The following is a 12,621-nucleotide window of genomic DNA, read 5'->3' on the forward strand; positions in this document are numbered from 1 at the left end:
GCACAATCAGCTGCCTTTTCTATTTTGATTGACAGTGGGGAAGTCGCGCTTCCGGAGCCACGACTGCTGTCAAGAGTGACATGTTGTTTGTCCAATCACTGGTCCAGTATAAATCGAAAAAGAAGTGACATATCCACATATTTTTTCAACTAACCATATCTCTTTACACAGCTGCCGGGCGGGATTTCCGCAATAGCTAATAACATGGCGAAGACTTACGATTACTTGTTCAAATTACTGTTAATCGGCGATTCTGGCGTCGGAAAGACTTGTGTGTTGTTCAGATTTTCAGAAGATGCGTTTAACTCAACGTTTATCTCGACAATAGGTATGTACATTTCGTAAGTTTTGTGGTTCGAAAAGTTATGCAGGAGGAGGGGTAAGCTAGCTCTCGACCCCAACTAGCAATATTGGTGGTGAGCGCCCATCCTGTCATGCTAACGCTAGCTAACTAGAGCTTGTTTAGTTAGCATTTAGTTCTCCAGCCAGGAAACAACTGGCTTGTTTACAGGGCTCGCTTCACAATAAAACCAGCACTTCAGCATCCCCGGCATACCTCAAATTGAAATGTTCATGATATTTTTTTAGCTGGCGACGTCACCAGCTGACTCCTTAGCTATCTAGCTAACGTTAGCTGTCAGGTGAGCAAGTAAACTACCCTGACTAAGTAACTACACAATATATATACAAAAGTATGTGGACACCAGTTCAAATGAGTGGATTCCGCTATTTCAACCACACCCGTTGCTGACAGGTGTATAAAATCGAGCTCACAGCCTTGCAATCTCCATAGACAAACATTGGCAGTAGAATGACCTTACTGAAAACCTGGCACCAGTCATAGGATGCCACCTTAACAACAAGTCAGTTTGTCAAATGTCTGCTCTGCTAGAGCTGCCCCGTTCAACTATGTGCTGTTATTGTGAAGGGGGAAACATCTAGGAGCAACAACGGCTCAGCTATGAAGTAGTAGGCCACACAAGCTCAGTGCTTAAAAATCGTCTGTTCTTGGTTGCAACGCTCACTATTGCTACTGAGTTCAAACTGCCAACACAATAACTGTTCTTTGGGAGCTTCATGATTTTTTTTATTTTTATCATGGCCGAACTGCCATACACAAGCCTAAGATCACCATGCACAATGCCAAGCTTCGGCTGGAGTGGTGTAAAGCTTGCCCCAATTGAACTCTGGAGCAGTGGAAAAGTGTTCTCTGGAGTGGTCAATCACACCATCTGGGTTTAGCGGATGCCAGGAGAACACTACTTGCCCCAATGCATAGTGTCAATTGTAATGTTTTTTATGATTTGGGCTAGGCCCCTTATTTACAGAGAAGGGAAATCGTAATGCTACAGCATACAAGGACATTGTAGACCATTATGTGCTTCCAACTTTGTGGCAACAGTTTGAGGTAGGCCCTTTACTGTTTTAGCATGACAATGCCCCTGTGCACAAACAGATGGTTTGTTGAGATCGGTGTGGAAGAACATGACTGGCCTGCACAGAGCCCTGACCTTAACCCCATCAAACACCTTTGGGATGAATTCAAACTTCGACTGCGGGCCAGGCCTAATCGCCCAACATCAGTCCCCGGTCTCACTAATGCTCTTGTGGCTGAATGGAAGCAAGTCAACGCAGCAATGTTACAACATCTAGTGGAAAGCCTTCCCAGAAGAGTGGAGGCTGTTATAGCAGCAATGGGGGAACCAACTCTATATTAATGCCCATGATTTTAGAATGAGATGTTCGAGCAGGTGTCTGTTTTTAATAGAGTCGCACACTACATGTATAAACTCCCAGTAATTTATTGGGTAAACCTGATGAGCATGTGTCCACATACTTTTGGTCATATTGTGTATTCTAGCTAGCTAATCTAGCAGTGATGTTCATACACAGCAAGAAGTCCAATTTTAGCTGAGAGTTGCATTACAGAAAGGTTAGCTCAGAGGTGAGGTCTCCCCTGAAGTTTTGCAGCAATTTACATTTCCTGTGTGTGGCTTGCAACATCATCTAAAAAAATGGGCCTCCCCAGTCACTCTGGACTTGGTGACATGCAAATAAGTACTTGCTAGCTTCCGAGCAAATGTTGAATGCAGTCTGCTTTTGCCACTTGTGCATAAACAGTGCTGTACATCAACGTCAAATGGTTGTTTCAAAAATCTTTTGTCATTTGCAACTCCGAGACGACAGTGAAATGTACATCTATTTTAGGTGGGTAGAAGTGCAAGAATTGTCTCACTCTTGCTAATGCTAATCCTCTTTGCCTTTTTAGGTATTGATTTCAAAATTAGAACAATAGAACTAGACGGGAAGAAGATCAAGCTACAGATATGGTAAGACAGCCCTTTGACTTCTTCACACAGTGTCTTAAATTATGTATTAGAAAGAGCACCTTGGGAATGCTCACAATTGGCCTATAATTCAACAAGTGGGTTGATTCAGGGACAGGAATGAAAGGCTCTCATTGTGTTGTTCTCTTACCAGGGACACAGCTGGCCAGGAGCGGTTTCGAACAATCACAACGGCATATTACAGAGGAGCCATGGTCAGTTGCCTTGCTTCACTATGTCACTCTCACAATGTCAGAAATGTACTAAGCATATGCCTAGCTAGCTAAGAACTTAGTTTGAATAAAAAACTTTTTTTTTAAATCATATTCGGAGACGTTCATGGCGATCAATAGATTCCAAACTAGTTTGAGCCACTCCCTTTTTAGAGTTGTAAATGAAGCAGCACATACCTGAGATCATCCATGGGAGGTGGGTACAATCACCCTGGAATCCTGTTTAGGCCCTTTATAACAATTCACTATCCTCCCAAGTGTACAGGTTTCTCAAGTTTAACAGGATGCTAATATCTGACATGCCTCTGTTTAAATTGGTTGTTTGTTTTTTTCTTCCTCCCCAGGGCATCATGTTAGTCTTCGACATCACCAACGAGAAGTCATTTGAAAACATCAAGAACTGGATAAGGAATATAGAGGAGGTAGTCGTCAGAAATTGTAACATTTACATCTCTGCAGGAGAACAGAAGTTAGTGAAATTGAAGGCGTTGCATTGCTCTATAAATGCTATGGATGACTTATCCTCTCTTCCTGTCTAGCATGCCTCTGCAGATGTCGAGAAGATGGTGCTGGGCAACAAGTGTGACGTCAATGACAAGAGACAGGTGTCCAAAGACAGAGGGGAGAAGGTGGGTGATCACTGACCAGTAAATGAAAATTATATCATAAACTAAATGACTCCTAGTGTCTATAGAGTAGATGTCGATTTCTGATTGTGATACTGTCCATGTAGCCACTCAAGGGCACCTGATCCACACAAACTTACATTAAAACGCTGCATGTAAGCTCACGGGATCAGGTGGCTTTGCGAGGCAACATGGACAGTACAATAAGAAATCTACATGTTGACTGATGTTTTTTGTGTGTGTCCCTCTTATCTCCTGTTGGCAGTTAGCGTTGGAGTACGGTATTAAGTTTATGGAGACCAGTGCAAAGGCCAACATCAACGTGGAGAATGTGAGTTGCAGTGGGGTAAAATTTGATAAGACTATGCAATTAATATGATCAAAGTCTATTAAACCAAATGCCTGACTCGATTTAACATTATAGTAAAACCATGTGCAATTATGTGTTTAGCTGACTAAGATCAAGGAATGGTCATGAGAAGAGAATATCAAAGCAAGTATTATTTAATAACTCTGTTAAATGAATGGATTCACATTAGCGGTCTTCACGGGTCCAAGTCCGAAATGGATCTGGGCTTTCCCGCCCAGACCCGATATGAATAAAACATTTTTTTTTTAAATATTGTGACTCATTCCAAACGAACCCGAGGACAACTAGACCCATTCCGTGTCGACCTGGTTGGCTCCAGACCCGGTCCGATCCGAGTGAGGGAAACAGCAGAAAATTATTTTTACAAGCTACTCTATTAACCGGAGCTAAAGCGTAAGAGGGAGAGAGAGAGGTGCTGCTTTAGCAGGTGGGGCGAGGGGCCGAACTGTGAGCGAGTGACACGGGGAGGAAGAGATGGCAACCAACCAAGACGACTCGCACCATAGTAGACTAATGGCTGCCGTAGCTAACTTATTTATCGTCACATATCATTATGTAGTACCTGTCTTGACTGCGTCAAACCGGGAGAAGCCAATTAAGCTCGCTAGCTAGGCTAATTGCAGTTTCTCATCCTACAGTTAGAAATAACAACTCCATTCAGAATATTAAGTAGCAGCCTAGCTGTTTACTCTTGGTCATTGTAGCCTATCCTCCTTTAACATTTAATTACATCATTATAATTACATCTTCCATTGAGTAGATGTCTCCTAACTTTAGACATACACAGAGGCTCTATGACTGTAGCTTATTGCTGCTTATGATGGGCCAAAAACAAGCTACACGTGCCATGCTCCACTCTCGTGAAAAGCAAGAGTAGCAGCATAAATTATTAAAATGTTTCTCTCTCTCTCTCTACTGCAGCAGTTGCGTTCGGATCTGTACCAGCCCTTACACATACCTGTGACGATCAGACCCATGACTTTATTTAGAATTATGGATCCAGACCCGCACGAGTCCCGGTTTGGGTCTTGGGTATTCGGGTACAAGTGGATCCGTGAAGACCTCTAATTCACACACAAGTCATAATATTAAGGTTAACTTACAAGACCAAGCATGAACGAAGAGATGCCTGCTAGGCCAGTGTCTGAGGAAATATCATAGAACCATTATCCAATGGACTGCATGCAGGATAAGAGGAAGAACAGAACTTCATTTCAAACATCTGAAGGTGTAAAACCAACCACCATTGACCTATCATATGATACAAAGTTTACAGTAACCTGATCACCCATAGGGTGTCACAGCATCTAAAGGCTTGTGTGAGGGGTGAGACCAATGCAAGGCAGGTAGCTCAGTTGGTAGAGCATGGCGCTTGTAACGCCAGGGTAGTGGGTTCGATTCCCGGGACCACCCATACGTAGAATGTATGCACACATGACTGTAAGTCGCTTTGGATAAAAGCGTCTGCTAAATGGCATATATATATATATATATAAGACAGAATTCCTAAAGACAAACTCCAATTCATCTATAGTCATTTAAAGTTCACCCTGTACAAATACAAGTTACCACAGAGATTATACATCCATAAAGACAGCTTCATTTGCCGTACAGCCCCAGGTGACAGCGAGCACACCGTTTAGGGCCGAGCCTACAGAGTTGACTCATTCCAAGCAGTTCTAAAAACAATGGGAGTACAGTAAAGTTGTGACATTAGTGAAAGACAATGCACATTGTTTTGTCTCTTTTGATTTGATCTCTATTTGCCCTGTTTTTTCCCCCTGACATTTTCAGGCATTTATGACCCTTGCCAGAGACATCAAGGCGAAAATGGACAAGAAACTGGTAAGTGTGTGTAGTATGTGCACATCTATTTCAATGGGCTATAATGTGTGTTCCCTCTGACTTACACTCAGTGTATGTGTGTTCCAGGAGGGCAACAGTCCTCAGGGCAGCAGTCAGGGGGTGAAGATCACAGAGCAGCCCAAGAAGAGCAGTTTCTTCCGCTGCACCCTCCTGTGAGGACCACGGCCTTCTCATTGTCCACAGCTGGACAGAACTGGACTGAGCTTGCTCAGAGCTCTCCTCTCTTTCGCCCTGTTCTCATCCTTTTCTCATTCCCCATATCCCAGGCCTCTGGGTTTTGAGCTTTTTTTTCTGATTCACCATGTGTCCCCCAGTTTAAAAACAGATGTATTCATTGGTCAGGTGGATTAATCAGTTGCTCAATCAGGGTTGTTAGATGGAGATCTCTATACTGGGCACTCCTCATGCTCTTATATCGTTTCTCATAATTACACTTAGGCTTCTGCTCCTCCTCTCTTTGTCTTATGCAACTGGTATTGTTACAGGTACTTCATGTTGCTATGTGGTTGCACTGCTGCCAAAGTTGATCCTTAGTGAGGTTTTTTTTCTTCTCAACATGAATTAACCTTAAAATCAGTGGCTTATTTCCATGATAAGACTAGTTAACCATCATATACATCTGACGTCTTCTGTCAGAGAGTTGCCTTCTGTGTCATCTAGCTACTACTATGGAGATCTATGCGTCCCTGTTTTTTCCTTTCTCAAATGATAGTGATTCTCTCTATTCTACCTTGACATTACTCATTTGCCATCCAAGAAAAGACACTTAAGAACATAAGATAATACCTAGAAAAATTCTGAAGTCTTACCATGTTAATAGTGAAGACGTGTGAGGTGAGGACAGTGGGAAGGTAGGCCCCTAAATGGCAGGCAATCCAAGAAATAAGATGAGTAGGTGGCCAGTACGTTGTAATAAACTTTAGTGAACTGTTAACAGAAAATATACATATTGGAGCAGATCGGCATTGTACTTGAGGATGCACAACTGCAATGCATTTTGACGCTGACTGTAGAGAAGTCAAAACACTTTTCAGTTGTGTCTCCTCATGTACATTGCCGATCTGCTCCAATATGTATATATTTCTGTTAACAGTTCACTGAAATGTATTGCAACGTACTGGCTGCCTAATCATGATTTTTTTTTTTTTTCAATAGTGGACATTCCATCTTAGACATACCTAAAAAATAAAAAGACGTGTGTTCATCATTTTACATGTACTCTATCGTTATGCAGTTCCAATTTGTTTCCTGCGCAAGGTTTATCAACCATATTTGAGTGGTAAAACAATTCTGTGCCGATATCTGCACATTTTGATTGCACTTTAGTAATGAAATTGACTTCACTGCTTAACATTTGCAAAAGCATGTCTTCTGTTAGCTTGTATAGGAATATGTCAGTGTTCTTTAGAACTATTACATTCTGGAACTTCCAGTGGCTGTCAGTTGAAATCTGTTCCACAGTAACGTCAGTCTAGATGGAGCACAATTCATTTCCTAACAATTGAGTTGCATAAATTGCCCACAACTGTGGTTTTGGCATTCGAAATGTGTTTTAATATTAAACCACTCCACAAAATGTTTTCTTCGCCCCAATTATGAATATTGTGTGTGATGTGGAGACCACTGAAACGGAGAGAATCGTTTGGGTGGTAATAATCACTTTGTCATGGATTATAATTGTTTTTTTAAGTCATGTCTTAGGCAACCTTTTCAAATGCCAACCTCAACCTATTCCTTATTTGTTTACTGGTTGTTGAATTGTGATACTGTAATACCATTCGGGTTTAGTTGTGTGGCCTTTGTCTTTCTAAGCCTGTTTTAATGCTGCTGTTGTCAGTATTTGTGGCAGAAAATTAGTGACAATGGCGCAAATATTAGTCTGCCTTGTAGTTGTTTTGTAGGCCTATAGTCCATTCCAACTAAAGTACATGTTATGGTTATAAGAACTCAATTGAGTAACGTCAACCTACTGTATTGAGAATATTTTAAATACAATATGCAATGACAGTCCATTTCACTAGAGAACCACTCCTGCAGCTTTTTTTAGTTGAGGATAGTAGCTATATGTTTTCCTAATACTTGCTGCTTTGAAACTGAAGAGACCCACATTTTGGTGTTGATAATTACTATTCATGTGCCAGTATTAAGACAATCTAATTCTGGGTGTTTTGGGTTTGATTTAATGTTGCAGTTTTACATTGAATGCATTGGCATCAGTACTTTATCTAAGCACTAGGGGGCAATGTCGTGACATGGCAATGGACTAAAATGTCACAAGCAACGAGTCAAGAGGACATTTAGTCAGTATTTTCAGTGAAACAACATCCAAATATGAAAGTGCCCTTGTAGAAACCCTTGCCAGAGTTGAAATATTCTTCCAGTCCCTATCCTCAAGACTTAATCATAGTCTCAGTGATTTTTAGTCCGTTATAGGGTGACAATGTTATATGGATGCCTGGAGGAAAGTTGCTTTGCTTATTGGAGTTTGCGTTTCGGTTTCGTTCTCCTTCCTTGCTTGCCCTTCCCTCTGAATTTGCCACTGTCCATGACAGCGTGTCTTATTTTCACCTAATACTTGATATCATGGTCTTTGCAACTATGCATCATGAGGCTGTAGGTCCTCTTGAGGGTTTGCACATTTGACTTGAAGAGCTTTTCTTTGATATTAGACATGTGCAAAGGATCATTATTGCATTGCTTTCTGTTCTCTTTATACTTTGTCACTCCCATCATTCCCATTCAATCCGTCTTAATGTGGAACTTGCATTCCATTTGTCAACACAAACATTTCTAGGAAATTGAGCACATATTAAATCACAGCAAAAGGAAACGACTTCCCTGATTTTGCACAGCTCTTATCTCTACTTGTGACCAAGTAAATTGTATTTAGAAATACTGTATATTATTTTGCGGATGAGCGTTTTATGTCCTCTTGTGTAGAACATCACGAGTGGCACAGTCAGTTTGCTGAACCGCTGTGTATGTTCAGGACCTTGTATAGGTCTGGCAAATGTTTATTCAGAATAGCAATTATGACGGTTTCGTTTCCTTTTGGTGGAACTATTTGTACATCTTTTTCAGTTCATAAATCATTCCAGCATTCCATGTTCAAGACCATTTGGATTTCATAGATAACTATGGAAAATGGGGGAGAAATGGCATTTAGAAAACAATTGTAAATAAGAAAGATCTAAAATGATTGTACTGTACTTTCATAAATATTACTGAATTGATCTACACCTTTTGTAGATGTGTACTTTTGATGATTTATTAAAATGATTATTTTAAAACTTGCTGCAGTTTCTCAATTTACTTACAACTAATTAGGCTACCATCATTGTCCCAATTAATTCCTTCCTATAATATTAAGGGAAACGTTAGCCATGCAGAGATGTCAGATATTTATATCCCAAGATCGGCCACAACGAAACTCGTTTGTATTTTTCTTACTTTCGATTGCACCTGTGCTGTATATCTTATCAATCGTATATATTGAAGAGGTCTACTCCTATAGAATTAAAATGAAATGTTTAAATTAGCTTGATAAAGCTGTAATTGGTATTGAGGCTAGGCAAGGCTATTTTACGACGATAGACCTACCCGTTTCACGCATGGGAAAAATATCTCCACCCTTTTCCCTCACAGGAGCTAACTTGTAAAGGTGTGTGAACAGAGCAAAGCTTCAGTTTCGAGTTGCTCCTCATGAGGTAAATTGCTTTATTGAAAAGGCGACAAAAATTGTAACTAGCCACAACAGGTGCGTAGACAAAATGTAATGTTCGTTTTATTTGTGGGATTGGACAACTTTTCTTATGTACATTTTCAAAGAAGAGTATTAGTTTTGTTAGACAATGTGGTATGCAGATGTATAGTTAGTAGGCCTAATTACTCGGGTATTACTATAGTTTTAGTATTGTATTCATTTGGATGCATTTTTTTGTATTTGGTTTTACCCACTTGTCTAAATAATATTTGAATATTAAGAGCAGAGTAAAAAAAATAAAGATTTCCATTGAGACCAACAATGTGGCATGTATGTGAAGCTATTTCACTTTGTGTTAACTGTCTCAGTTTAAATGTAGTTGAAGATATACGTAATACTAATCCAAGGTTTATTAGTGCTACTAAATATTTGGCAGCATAAATGTCTTTGTTGCCCTAATGTAAATGAGTGTGTCAACCAGCCAGCTGAATGGTCTTCCTCATTGAATTCAGAAACTGCAAATTATAGAGGAACAATCAGAGCAATAGCGAAGTGCTCTTTGAAATTGGGATGATTACATCTTTTACCTTCTTACAGTTTATATCGACATTAAATCTGTCATTTATACCAAATGTGTTTACTGTCCTATGAAAAAAATTATTGTTGACATGTCAAACTGGCAATGGAATAACATTTAGAGAATGAGGGGTGCTTCCTCACATCATTCTTTACTGTATGTTACCAGGACACAACTGGGGAGGTATGGATGGAACACCGACTCAGGGAAGACATGACGCCCTAACCTGGTTCACTGAGTTCCAACTGGACTGTGTCATCAGGAATGGGGTAGTTCCAGAATGGTTCCATGGCATTATTTCCAGGAAGTAAGTTCTAAAATTGTGTCTGTTTCTTTTCCCTGATAAACAACAAAGATGAGACCAATGTGTGGCTTGTGGTGAAGGATATACTGTATGCTTTATGACTGTTATTGTCTTACAGTAGGGCACTAAGTTTGTTCTAACGCCGTAGTGTTTATTCACCGCAGGGTTGCTGAGGAAATGCTCCTGTCCAATCCCACAGGCTACTTCCTGATCCGTGTCAGTGAAAGCAGGATAGGATACACACTCTCCTATCGGTAAGCCTCTGTGCTTTGTACATGAGATAGACAACTCCAGGTGAGGCATCATTAGATTGGTTGTTTGTTCAGCTGATGACAATAAGCATATTGGTGTGTTCGGTTTCCATAGCTTTTATCCTATTCTACGTCAATGCCACATACTACCCACTCTGAAATGTTCTATTCCATAGAACGTTCCATTCTATTCACCGGTGTAGTTCAAAGTCCATCTGCATTTCCTTATCAAAATTAATTATCTGTACATCTAGTGCCACTGATCGGTGCAGGCACTTCATGATCGATGTGCTGAAGGACAATCGCTACATTATTGTAGGAGAGGACATGCATCACAGCTCACTGCAAGACCTGGTGAACTTTCACCGCAGGGTGCCTATCATGCCTTTCAATGAGCTGCTGACTGTATCTTGTGGACAGGTGAGGAACTATACTTGATTCAGTAAACTACAAACTACCGTATTGTTTATTTTCTATACAGACCAGTACGCTATAGGCTTGAATTGGTTTGATATAGCATAAACACACAGTGGTCTGGGTACGATACACTGTGCTGCATTTCTGTACACTGTTGTGGATACATTAGTGAATTGACGTGTGTTTGACTCAACATTCTTCCCCTTCATCTACTTCTTGTTGTAGGTATCAAAGGACAAGACTGATTATGCAGAACTATTATTCCCCAAAAGACCAGCCATGAACCCTAATCATGGTGTGTTGCCATATAACCCCCCACACATGCACAGTAGTACTCATCTGAAAGTAGCTGAGGACATTCCACCTGCCCTCCCACATCGTCCCAGCACATTGAGTGATCCTGCCGGCCCACCTCCAAACACTAGCACACCACCTGTATCTCCAAACACCCCTTCTCCCAGACTCTACCCCTGCCTGGAGACCGAGTTAAACACACTGAGCTTCCAAACCCCAAGCATGGTAAAGACGCTGGACTATCATAGTGTTTACAGTATGTGTTTGTTGGGGGATAGGGATAAATCTTTATTTTCATACTTTGAATGGTGAGATAATGCCATTGCAAATGTGTTGTAGGCCTACATTGCCATAATATTGAGGTTTCCTAACTCTGGGTCTAAACTAAATACCTACATATTTCATTGTAGGTTAAGCAAACTAAGGTTAGTCTGTACTCTTATACAAAATTTATTATTTTCATTCCAGGTAGATCATACTGCTAAACCAGTGCCATTGCCCAGGAAAATGCATGTAGTCACCACGGCCCAACCGGACCAACCTCCTGAGTTACCTGCCAGAGGCCCTGCTCTACCACAGAGAAAGGACACGAACCAGAGCAGCACAACATCTAAAGGTCCCACAGAACCCAGGACTGTGGGTACAGGCAGACCACAGACCCGACCAAACACACACCACCAGGACCCAAACTCCAACCAACAGAAGAATCAAGATGTAAAGTCCATGGTCAGCAACCTCAGCTACTTCAGGAGGAAGTTCCATAAGAAGAGAAGTGCCTCTCAGGAGCACATGTATGCAGAGATTAGTGTGGAGGATGAGCAAGGGCAAGACCAGGGGAAACTCACAGCCGTGGAGGCTAGAGATAGGGATATTGATACAGCTGCTGATAACGAGTATCAAATGCTACCAGGAGAGATTGACAATGGCCTTCCACCCATCACTGCTGTCAGACCCACGGACTGTGGGTTACTGACCGAATATCTGAACCCTCCTCCTTTTGCCCCTGGATACTAATGTCCACTTTTCTGCCCTCAGGATGGCTGGGTGGCCAAACGGACACATGCATTTTGAGAAGGCACCGATGAGTTAAAGTTAGTCTGACGATGTTCTAATTTAACTGGATATATCTAGAATCTCTTTTACAACGTAACATTGATAACTATTTATGTCTGCAACCAGCTCTGGTTAGTGATTAGACAATATCCCATGTTTTTTTACAGTGCTATGTATGGTCAACTATTTCATATCAAATGTGAAAATACTTTTGTTTTATTTAATTTGAGGAATTATGTTAGACATCTATGTATTATTTTCATTAAAATACAACCATGGCAAATAACTGTTTGAATTGTCCATCCAGTTATGTGATACAACTTTGTTTCTGCAAGAGATGGCAGTCAAATGCTGACTTGTTATCAACAATGTAATAGGGAAGTGTGCTCTCAGAGATAGGTGCTGGTCTAACTGGTTTGACCAGATTAATGTGAGTGAGTCATTCGGGAGAATCAAGTGACAACGTGGGCATTCGGGTGCATTCGGAAAGTATTCAGACACCTTCACTTCTTCCACATTTTGTTACGTTTCAGCCTTATTCTAAAATTGATTAAATTGTTTTTCCTCAATATACACACAATATCCCATAATGACAAAGCA

At 40.9% G+C, this 12,621-nt stretch overlaps 2 protein-coding genes across 4 annotated transcripts; both read left to right on the plus strand.

Annotated features, from left to right (window-relative positions):
* The first annotated feature begins 141 nt into the window (after nucleotides 1-141).
* On the plus strand, nucleotides 142-8,715 carry LOC118388881 (ras-related protein Rab-8A). Of its 2 annotated transcripts, XM_035778445.2 has the most exons (8): nucleotides 146-328; nucleotides 2,270-2,330; nucleotides 2,482-2,542; nucleotides 2,905-2,982; nucleotides 3,100-3,189; nucleotides 3,452-3,517; nucleotides 5,351-5,401; nucleotides 5,489-8,715. In XM_035778445.2, the coding sequence occupies exons 1-8, from the start codon at nucleotides 205-207 to the stop codon at nucleotides 5,576-5,578; spliced, it is 621 nt and encodes a 206-aa protein (XP_035634338.1). In that variant the 5' UTR covers nucleotides 146-204; the 3' UTR covers nucleotides 5,579-8,715. The 2 variants fall into 2 exon arrangements, with proteins under 2 accessions (XP_052384937.1, XP_035634338.1); XM_052528977.1 differs by lacking the exons at nucleotides 5,351-5,401; nucleotides 5,489-8,715 and adding an exon at nucleotides 3,638-5,340 and having other exon boundaries at nucleotides 142-328.
* A 148-nt stretch (nucleotides 8,716-8,863) lies between these two features.
* Nucleotides 8,864-12,307, plus strand: hsh2d (hematopoietic SH2 domain containing). 2 transcript variants are annotated; one of them, XM_035778478.2, is made up of 6 exons: nucleotides 8,864-9,129; nucleotides 9,871-10,009; nucleotides 10,171-10,260; nucleotides 10,512-10,677; nucleotides 10,900-11,193; nucleotides 11,437-12,307. In XM_035778478.2, exons 2-6 carry the CDS (start codon nucleotides 9,888-9,890, stop codon nucleotides 11,980-11,982), a joined length of 1,218 nt encoding a protein of 405 aa, XP_035634371.1. In that variant the 5' UTR covers nucleotides 8,864-9,129; nucleotides 9,871-9,887; the 3' UTR covers nucleotides 11,983-12,307. The 2 variants fall into 2 exon arrangements, with proteins under 2 accessions (XP_035634371.1, XP_035634362.1); XM_035778469.1 differs by having other exon boundaries at nucleotides 9,058-9,179.
* Nucleotides 12,308-12,621: the final 314 nt, after the last annotated feature.

The sequence above is a fragment of the Oncorhynchus keta genome, chromosome 1 (genome assembly GCF_023373465.1).
Source record: "Oncorhynchus keta strain PuntledgeMale-10-30-2019 chromosome 1, Oket_V2, whole genome shotgun sequence".
In the NCBI taxonomy this organism is placed as follows: Eukaryota; Metazoa; Chordata; class Actinopteri; order Salmoniformes; family Salmonidae; genus Oncorhynchus; species Oncorhynchus keta.

Bases quoted from the DNA above. Each gene is read 5' to 3' on its own strand.
- LOC118388881 (XM_035778445.2), top strand. From the start codon at position 205: ATGGCGAAGACTTACGATTACTTGTTCAAATTACTGTTAATCGGCGAT. The intron at 2,331-2,481 runs GTAAGACAGCCC...TTCTCTTACCAG, and splicing joins AAGATCAAGCTACAGATATG to GGACACAGCTGGCCAGGAGC. The intron at 2,983-3,099 runs GTAGTCGTCAGA...CTTCCTGTCTAG, and splicing joins GGATAAGGAATATAGAGGAG to CATGCCTCTGCAGATGTCGA.
- hsh2d (XM_035778478.2), top strand. From the start codon at position 9,888: ATGGATGGAACACCGACTCAGGGAAGACATGACGCCCTAACCTGGTTC. The intron at 10,678-10,899 runs GTGAGGAACTAT...TTCTTGTTGTAG, and splicing joins TGACTGTATCTTGTGGACAG to GTATCAAAGGACAAGACTGA. The intron at 11,194-11,436 runs GTAAAGACGCTG...TTTTCATTCCAG, and splicing joins GCTTCCAAACCCCAAGCATG to GTAGATCATACTGCTAAACC.